Source organism: Epinephelus moara, chromosome 10 (genome assembly GCF_006386435.1).
Source record: "Epinephelus moara isolate mb chromosome 10, YSFRI_EMoa_1.0, whole genome shotgun sequence".
Taxonomy (NCBI): Eukaryota; Metazoa; Chordata; class Actinopteri; order Perciformes; family Serranidae; genus Epinephelus; species Epinephelus moara.
Window position 1 is genome coordinate 3,734,940 of NC_065515.1, and position 10,172 is coordinate 3,745,111.

The following is a 10,172-nucleotide window of genomic DNA, read 5'->3' on the forward strand; positions in this document are numbered from 1 at the left end:
GATAAATGAAGATTAAAACGTTGGCTTTTTGGTCAAAGCCACAGCGAGCCACTGGAGAGGGGCTAAAGAGCCACTTGTCGATCTCGATTATCGATCTCCTGTGCTGTCGGGTTTAGGATGTGTGAAGCATCCACATTTCAGAATATGTAGTTTCTTTGCAGCACCATCCACATTTGAGGGATTGTCAGCTGTCATGGCTGCAGAATGAGTCTGGACAGACATGGATATAACCTGTAACTGTAACTTGACTGCTTCGTGAAGGCATACAACTGCGAGGCGGAAGTTCTAGTTGCCCTTATTAATAACATTGAGCAACACATCTCTGCAGTTGCCTATAAGTAACACAGCTGATTGAGGCAGCTTTCATATTCCAGCTGGCGCATAAGACAGAGCCGACACACAAACTCAGCAGTCAGAGGATTAAAGTGTTAAAACATTAAATCAAATTCTAACGATTATTATTTTATTTGAGTGTATTCGTCATCCACCGCCTACAATCCAACCCACATGTACTTTGTTTCATCCAGAACCACTTGCGAATTACATTTTTTGCAGGTCGCACACTGGGTCCACGACATGAGGCAGGACAGTTTTTAGTTCAGTGTTTCCAGCTTACTTTAGTGGCAAAACATTTTTGAATCTATCCAAAATGTCAGTGGTGTCAATCAAAGGTGTCTGAGCCCGGAGTCACCGAGCGAATGCTTCTGTATGAGTTTGACACCAGGGTTCAACGGTTACAGATAAATAACTCCATCTTCAGAGGAGTCAGAGAAGACGTACAGTACAAGTTTGAAAGTTTCTCCCTGGTTTTTACTTTGTGGTCATTGCTGCATGTACTTCCTCTAGCTGTATATTCAGGCATATCCTCTCGGGGTTGTCAAAATTCGTTTTATGAAATGTAGGAAATAACTAGCTGAATTTCATTTAGATGAGGCAGATGGAGGGAAATTCAGTATACCAAGAAATGAATTCTTGATAAATTCACTGGCAGAATATCCTGGAGTCTGTCTATAACCAACACCAGAATTTAATTTGGGGCGGCAGTAGCTCAGTCCATAGGGACTTGGGTTGGGAACCGGAGGGTCGCCTGTTCAAGTCCCCGTCCGGACCAAAAATGTGGAGCGTGGACTGGTAGCTGGAGAGGTGCCAGTTCACCTCCTGGGCACTGCCGAGGTGCCCCTGAGCAAGGCACCGAACCCCCCAACTGCTCGGAGCGCCTGTCATGGGCAGCCCACTCTGACATCTCTCCATTTAGTGCATGTATAGGTCCAGTTTGTGCATGTGTGTGTTCGGACCTGTGTGTAATTGACAACAGAGTGTAAAATTGAATTTCCCCTCGGGGATTAATAAAGTATATAAAAAAAATAAATAAAAAAAAAAATTAAATTAAAGGTTGAATCTATTGCATTAATATTCAGGCGGATTTGAACCAAAAATTCTGATCAGAGCAGATTTTAATAAAACAGCGTATCTGCAGTAAATTCTTTATCACTACTTTTTGTTGGAATCATTTGTCACTGTTGCTGTAGGCTATGAATTAGTCATCTGATTCAAGAGAGCTGAGCTGAGGTTATCTCATCTCTTTGGTCCATTATGGCCACTTCTTCTAGATCATCCTTGAAGCTTTCTGCATTTACGATTCCAGAATTCACTGCTCGTCTCAGCTCCCCGTGTCTTCTCTCTTACCTACAAGTTTTGATACAGAAGGAGCGAAAAGGAGAAAGAGACAGATGGGAAGAAAAGATAGAGATTAGAGCATGTATTGTCAAATGCAAAGAGGATCTGAGTCTGACAGAGTGACAATATGTTTCACTGTTGGCTCAGCAGGAGCCACCGTTTACCCTCGTGTGTCTGTCAGGAGCAATATGCGGCTGGGAACATCTTGCAGAAAGGCAACACTAAAATAGAACTACTTTATGCAAGGCAGCATTCAGTCTGTTAACTCTGGGTGCACTTGGCATAGCCCCAGTCAATAATTGATTTGGTCTGAAACGCCATTGTATTATAAGACACTTCGCTGTAGTTTTAAGTTGTGAGTCACCTAACTTGTTTATCGTCTGTACTTTTGCTCCCCTGACAAGAAAGGTTGTACAAGGTAAGACAAGCGCAGTGTATCTGCTCTTGTCAGTGTCTGAACCAGGCCTAGAGAAGGAGCAGAGTATCTAGTGATTGCTCCTTAATCTGGTTTATAGATCCCAATCACAGGCAGGACGATATATTTAGAAATTCATAGCCTGGAACCTCCATTTTCTGAGTTTAGTTACTTTCAGCACTTACAAGGATTGGCGAGTATTTAACTAATCACAGGGGGAAACAATCAGTCACAGAGACATTGTTACTTTTAATGAAAGATTTTAGACAAACTAATTGCCGAATTGGCAAAAGTGCCAAATTCAGTTTGCTGCCATTTTGTTTTTCGGCATGCTGCCTAATGGAATCATCCATAATCAGCTGTCAGCAACCCAACCCAGTATGTCTGACTCAGTCCCAAAGAGGCGCTGAATTAGAAAAATGCAAGGGTCTTTCTCAGTTGGGGCATGCTGCCACAGGTGGGAAGATGAAATATAATCCAGGAGTCATAGTATTAAAGTGATTAATAGTTTGAATCAGACATCAAAACAAAAGATTTTGTAATTCTGGAAAATCATAATCTTGGTGATAATGCATACCAGCGCAGCCGGGTGTGGGATAAGGTGAGCCAGGTGAAACTTTTCTGCCACAGCCCTCTGCATTGGGGACACTGCTGTGCTGATGAGAAAGACCATAATGTTTTTTGTTACAGTGCTATTGTTGGTCTGACCATGGTCTCAATCTCCTGTCATGAGGTAGGGCAGGTTCAGTAAACATTAATCGCTACATATCTAGAATAAGCAGCCATGATTTATTTAATTTAAGTCCCATTGAGATTGAAAATCTCTTTAACGAGAGACCTGGCCGAGGTTGGAGCCAAGAAAAACAGATTTAAAATGCAACACATACAACATATAATACAAAAAATCAACAATGAAACAACAACTATTCAAACAAAGTGGCCTCGCAAGAAAAACAAGCACATGTCTCTGTCACCACATTCTTTATGATGCCCTTCAATTCATCAGTGGATATAAGTGTTTCTAATTTTAGGTCTTTTTAAAGATTGTTCCAATGTCCAAGGTGCATAGTCGGACGATGCTGTTTTCGGTTTCACTTTTTTTTTTTTTTTAGCAATTACACTTTTTGTTGCTTTTTCAGCATTAGAACAAACAGTACGTTGCAGATGTACAAACAACATTTAAAATTAAAAGACGAAATAATAATAAGGAAAATAGAAAAGAACGTGCACATTCTTCTTGACAGTGTGTAACACAGGCTGTCATGCAACATTTATACCACATCATACTGTGTCTTATGTTCATCCACTTAGCATAGATACAAGGATGGGACCCAGAAGTATCAACTGACACGCTATTTATCTTTACCGATCATCTCCAGATAGGAACCCCAAATATTTCTGAAAACCTTTACACTATTATTAACTTTGTGGATAAGCTACTCAAAAGCAGCTATCCTCAGCAGCTCATCACTCCGTTCTTTGAGGCTGAATTTCCTCCCTCCTCCATTACGTCCTCATTACGTCTATGATAGACGTAGGCGTTGGCATGGTAACGCTAGACACACGGAAGAGGAGAGCGAGTGTAGCGTAACAACCAAGACAGTCAACCCCGGAGTTTTAAAACTCAACCGGAGTCAGTGATGACTGATGAGTTTTAGAATAAGGTTACAGTGCTAACGTTAGATAGTAGCGTTAACGTTACTAGTAAGTGGAAACGCACAAGGAAGATAACGTTAATGTTTCTGAGGCTATGCTACAGTAGGCTAACGTTAGCCATTAGCAACTGGATACTGTGTTGTCATATATAACGTTATATGTTATATTAGAAGCAAACATAACATAACATAACGTTACCTGTCCCGCACATGTCCTGCATATAACGTAAACGCTAACGTTAGATAGTTCTGGTGACTACAGGGCTACAGGCTAACCGTTAGCAACTGGATGCTGTGTTGTCATATATAACGTTATAGCTACGTTATAGTTACATTAGAGGCAAACTGAAAAAACCTGTTACGCAAGCGGTTATGTCCGTCAGAGACAGACAGGACACTCGAGTTTTCTTAGAACCATATGAGAATAGTATAATTATGAGTTTTTATCTCTGGTGGAATTCACTTACATTTTAGTGTGCCATCAGCTTATTAATAGCATTTTAACCTAAACGAAGAGAAGCGTAACATTTCCAGAAAGGTAGGCTAAGTGTTGCTTTAACTTCCAGTGTCTCAGCACTGTCCTGTTCCCTGTAGTGAGGCTAGTTTCACCCAGGAGCACACTTTGAGGACAGGTTAGTCTCCGTTGGTAAGATGCCCACTGTACAAAATGCGGGACCCCCAATGAAGTCTGTTTCCAGTATATTTTTAATACATTTGACAATAGCTGACCAAAAGTCATGCACCATTTCACATTCATACAGCATGTGGACCAACGTGCCCCTTTATTTGCTACATCTCCAACAGCTATCACCCTTCCCAAGCCCCAGCCTTGACACTTGTGATGGAGTCCAAGCTGTTACTACCTCTGCTGCTGGATTAAAGGCTGAAAATCTCTGTCCCCTCATTCTGTGTTCGTACCTGTCAGACAGAACAGCGAGGCCGAATAACAACGTAACATTCCGGCCTTGACCAGGCAGTGTGAAAGGCCTTGTGTGTTAATGGGGGGTGTATAATGTGTCCTTGTGTTCTTAGGCTGAGCCTGTGATCCTGGACCTGCGGGACTTGTTCCAGCTCATCTATGAGATAAAGCAGAGAGAGGAGATGGAGAAGAAGGCCCAGAAAGACAAGCAGTGTGAGCAGGCCGTCTACCAGGTACACTTCCCATCTCTCTGTTACCTGTTTTCTCCCTTTTTAACCTTCCCTTAATCATGTGCCATAAGTTTGATGAGCTTCATCTGAGAGACTCTTGACAAACAAGTCAAATAAGACTTGAAATGAAAAACATCAAAGCAAGCGAACGACTTAGGGAGGTTTCATCAGTGTCACCATCTGCCCATTTTGCTTATTTCACCTTTCTCTGTTCCGTCTTCTCTGCATCTCCTGTTTAATTTTTCTTTATCTTTCTCTGTGTGTGTCTCTCTCTCTGATGATTGCCAAATGATTATCTGAATGCCGGGAAGCTGCTGTGTCTCGCTGTGCTTGCCGCCTACTCTTTCTACTCCACCGGCTTAACTCTCCGCCTCTTCCCTCTCTTCTGCCTTCTCCCCTCTGCTCCTCTCTCTGTCTCCTCCCCGTGTGATCTCTCCCTCTATTTCCTGCCGCCGCTCATCCGCAGACAATACTGGAGGAGGATCTGGAGGACCCGGTCTACCAGGTAACTTCCTGACCAATCGCATCGCTGCTGTCAACCTGCTGCATTCCAGTCAGCTTGCTCCTCTGTGTGTGCACTGTGGGGAGACAGCCCCTGTTTGGTTACAGTGTGGCAGTGTGGTACATATCGGAGGGTTAGATGTCCGCGGATGTGTGTGTGGAAGCAAGGAGACGTCCAAATATGAGGGTCCTGTGTGTCTGCATGTCTGCCAGTTGGGGTGCATGATTATCTGAAAGATGTATAACTTTTCTCAGCTGCTTTTGGAGTTTTCGCTGCTTAAATTCTCCCCCATGTGTCACCGGGATCTATTCTGCAGCTGCTTTTTAACGAGAGCCTATTGACAATGCTGTTTGACTAATCACCTCTGCAATTTCACCACTTTTCTCTCTCAATTTCTTTATCTTCCAATGTCTCTCCTGCTTCCTTGTTTCCCTCTCCTCCCTCCGCTGCTGACGTTGTAGTACATTGTGTTTGAGGCGGGACACGAGCCCATCCGTGACCAATCAGAAGAGAGCATTTATCAGGTACTCACGAGCTCGTCTTGTGTCGCTTGTGTCTCAGTTATATTCTGGTCATCTTGTGGTCAGCTGTGGTTAAACTCCCAACAACAAGAAGCTCTTAAACAGAAGAGATTTAATCTTCCGCTTGCTTGCCAATAGCTACATCACTCTTTAATGGGATGGATACATTGTGGCCTGCTCATAAAATTAACGGCTGCGTTTTTCCACTCGTAAAAATTGTACAAAGAGTAAATAAAAGACGGTAAGAATCAGAGGCGAACAACCAGCCAGCACTCTCCAGAGGGGCCCGACAGCTAAAGCTAGCTACCCCAGAGAGAGCAGCCTTTCTCTGGGTGTACTCCTCAGAGGCGTGGGTAGACCTCGGAGGGATGAAGAAGGGGGGGAGGGTACGGTGCATGTGGAGGGGATGTGGAGGTTATTCCTGGCCTGTGTGGAAGGCGGACCCCTCCTTTTTTTTTTTTCCTCTCCTCCCCTCCCTCTTTTCCCGAGGAGATGAAAGAAAGCGGGGGAAAGAAAGATTAATCACCAGCCTCTCGTTTGATCTTTAAATAAAATGGATTGAAAATAGACGGAGTGCTGGCGCGTGCACAAACATACACAAACAGAAAAATGCACACACACACACATTGATACAAACAAACCCTCACACACACATCGGGCGTAAGAAACGTGAGCCTCAGCCAGCCTCCAGCCACAGAGGAACTAATGTATGAATAAAGATGGCAGCTTCTGGAAATAAACATGTGGAAGAAGTAACAAGGCATTGAGAGGAGGAGAAAGACGGGCTGTGCTAGATAGATATCCACATTCTTCATCAGCGCTGTGTTTTCATTTACCGCACAGTCTGATTAGGGCGCAGCTAGGGAAGAATAAAACTTTACTTTAAACATTGTGTTGCTGCAGGTGAAACAAAAGCACAGGAATCCAAGGATTCACACATATCAGCAGTTTGCTATCAGTGCTCATTGTGTCTTCTCATTGCACACACTGTCAAATCTATCTTCCTGTGTGACATGGAGATATTACATGTCTCCATGTGTGTGACAATCTGAGTTATTACATGTCTGTGAGTGTGATAAGCAGCCTTATCCATTCTTTATTAGGGAGAAAGCCAGAGAGAGAGGGAGACCATCACCGGAGGCCCCTAGTCTTCTGATTAGCCTAGTAGATGAGTTCTCACTCCACAGATTTTAATTCTGATTATCCATGCACACACACACACACACACACACACACACACACACACACACATGCTCTCACACTCTACTACTGATTGATTTGGATCCTGAGGAGCCAGGTTTCAGGGTTTTGTCTTGGCATCCAGTGCTGTACCAGTGATGTGTAAAGACTGTTTTGATTGTGTGATTAAACCAGAGGTAACGGGCTCTCTTGGCTGTTCTCTGACCCTGTTGGACGATTGTGTAGGTTCCCACCAGTCAGCAGAAGGAAGGGGTCTATGACGTCCCAAAGCGACACCCAGTGAGTGACCGTGTGTTTGCCCGTGTCCCACCGCCCGCCTCAGCCTGCCTCCCCCTCTCAGACAAACCTCTCAGCTGTCCCACTCTGACTCGAGCGTAAAGCCCTTCCCTTTCGGCGCCCTCTCCTTTTTTTAGATCCTCGTGAAGCTCTAATTTCGCAGCGATTCTACTTCCTGTCAACATCGCTTCTGCACAGTGATCCAGTGTCTCTTTAATTTTTCCCTGAGAGGTTTGCTGGGACTCAGTGCTCGTGTGCAGTGTGCTGTGCTCCTCCTCTGCTTGTGCTGTGGCTGTGGTGGCTATTCTCCTTGTGCTCTGTTGTGGTGCCTGCTCGTTATGGTGAACCGGGATACCGTGTGTGAATATATGTGTGTGTCGTGCTCGATGAAGCATGCTCAGCTGTGGTTTGCCAGCGGTGAATCCAGTGCATGACCTCATCCCAGATTGCGCTGAACACGTTTTGTCACTGTCATCTGTCCTTTAATGGATACAAATTATGTGTCTGACTATAAATGTGCATGGCCTCATATTTTTTTAAATCTATATATCAGGAAGCATATAAGTAAGGCTGTTTGCAGTGTAAATCTATATCACTGTTGTGTGTGTGTGAATGTGTTTAAGCTCCAGTTATTGCCTCACACTGCCAGTGGTAATAATGAAAGATGACCTTGACCACTGTCAGGCTGCACTATAACTCAGCTGCTCTTTTATCTGCCTATAAAGATGCTAGTTATATTGTTGCCTGATTTAATCTGCTAAAATCTTCACACTCCCAATAACCAGGCTGCTGTCCTGTGCGTGTGAAAGTGAGGTTGTACATGTGCATGTGTGTGCATTTGTATGTGAACACTTCATCCCATGCTGCTGCTCTGTAGATCAGTATTCCCTCAGTCCATCCAGAGCCCTGCAGCTCCGTGTGTATCCCCCCTGCAGTGTTGTTTTTTTTTATCCTTAAACCGCTAAAACTGGACTCCTCCACGTCACTACTGGCAGCCCCAATCCCACTCCATGAATTTTGGTAGACTTGGAATCAGTCTCGCAGTTTCCTGGCTGCATATTATCCCCAGCTTTGGTAAGGAGCTTACAGGCACCATAGTATTTCTGTTCTCTCCTCACCCAGCCCACAACACATGCTGCTATTTGGATTGCCTTTGCGTTGGCAGGTGTCTGAACGTGAACAAATCCAATATTTCTCTCTTGTTGTGCAACCAATTGGACTAGTCGTCCATTCTGGTTTAAATAAAGCAAATTCAAGTCTTCTCTGCCTCCCAGTCAGTCAGAGGGAGTAAATATATCCCAGGATCATAGAAATATAAATGGATCATACAAGTGTAAGAATGTGTTTTGTGGCAGACAGCTCGTATTGTAATTTGAAGATAATGTAATTGGGTTTTAAGATAAATCCAGACTCACAGAGGGCAGAAAACAGCTGCTGTGCTGCTCGCTCTATGGGCTGAATCTTTCAAGCGTGTTGCACCACAAGTCAGTGAAGCCACAGCAGGTCTTTTCCATCACGAGTCAAAATGCTGCTTTCGTCTTTTTTTGTGATCAGTAATTTTTATTGTTTTCTTTTAAACAGAAACAACATCAAATAGGACACATCATGTGGATGTATAAAAACTGAAGAGGTTACACAGTGAGACAAACTTAGCAATACTAAAAGATAAAAATCTAAATAAATGAATTAAATAATCATTGGCAGACGTGTAAATAAGTGAGTGTCACATGACACAATTCTAAATGCTTTTTAAGGATTTGAGCCAGTCTGTTACCATACAGTTGCATCAGGGACGGAGTAATGAAGGAAATTTAATTCACCCACTTAGCATAGTATTTCTCCACCTGATTGATGAGCCTAAAGGAGAAGCCCTCATGTGCAGCCACAATACCCAGTTGGGCGAACCACACCCTGGCTGGCAGTGACGTGATCAAGTTTCCTCCCCAGCATAAGGGATGTCTGGACCCAGTCTGCCTGGGGTGCAGGCGAGGGTTTTAGAGGGACAGGATCAGACAAGCTGACAAACAAGCTTGGGCAGAATGGGATGTCTCATTTAAAGATCATTTTTTCATTGTTCTATTCATGCTCTGTGAATGATAGGTTAAATGGACCTGCATTTGTATAGCACCTTTTTAGTCATCCGACCACTCAAAGCGCTTTTTTTTTTTTTACACTATGAGTCACATTCACCCATTCACACACACATTCAAGCCAAGGCTACCATACAAGGCGCCACCTGCTATTCAGTTTTTAACACACACACACACACACACACACACACACACACACACACACACCGATGGAAGCATCATCAGGAGCAATTTGGGGTTCAGTATCTTGCTCAAGGATACTTCAACATGCAGACTGGAGGCGCTGGAGGACAAACCGCTGATCCTCCGATTGGTGGACGACCCCCTCTACTGTACCTCTGACTTAAGATTAAAGGCTTGATTGTCAAAAGTTTTGCTGCATTCTTCTTCTTTGAAGCCTCAAGGAGAAATGGGGAATTTCTGAAAGCTACAGTATCTTATATTTAGTGGAAATAACTGAAGAAGTGTCAAAAACTGTAGTCTCGCCACCAGACAATCAGAGATCTCCGCCTTCTGATAGTCTGGGGACACTCCTTTCTAAAGTGTGTTTAACACACCGGAGAAAACGCCGGGCAACAAAGCAACACCTCTTGCATTTTTGAAAAGGACACGCCCTCCCGGAAATGTGCGCTCCCCCTTTTCTCGTCCACAAGGAAACAAACACATAGAGAGCTTGAAAATGGATGC

General features: G+C 43.8%; 1 protein-coding gene across 10 annotated transcripts in view; it reads left to right on the forward strand.

Annotated features, from left to right (window-relative positions):
* dab1a (DAB adaptor protein 1a) overlaps positions 1–10,172 on the forward strand; it is a 121,975-nt gene that overhangs the window by 87,879 nt on the left and 23,924 nt on the right. For 4 of the 10 annotated variants that reach the window (XM_050054138.1, XM_050054140.1, XM_050054143.1 and 1 more), the window contains exons 6-9: positions 4,780–4,899; positions 5,363–5,401; positions 5,860–5,922; positions 7,345–7,398. In XM_050054138.1, the coding sequence (XP_049910095.1) occupies positions 4,780–4,899; positions 5,363–5,401; positions 5,860–5,922; positions 7,345–7,398 (276 nt within the window). The remainder of the gene's footprint in view (positions 1–4,779; positions 4,900–5,362; positions 5,402–5,859; positions 5,923–7,344; positions 7,399–10,172) is intronic. The other 6 variants (XM_050054142.1, XM_050054146.1, XM_050054141.1 and 3 more) reach the window with 3 other exon arrangements.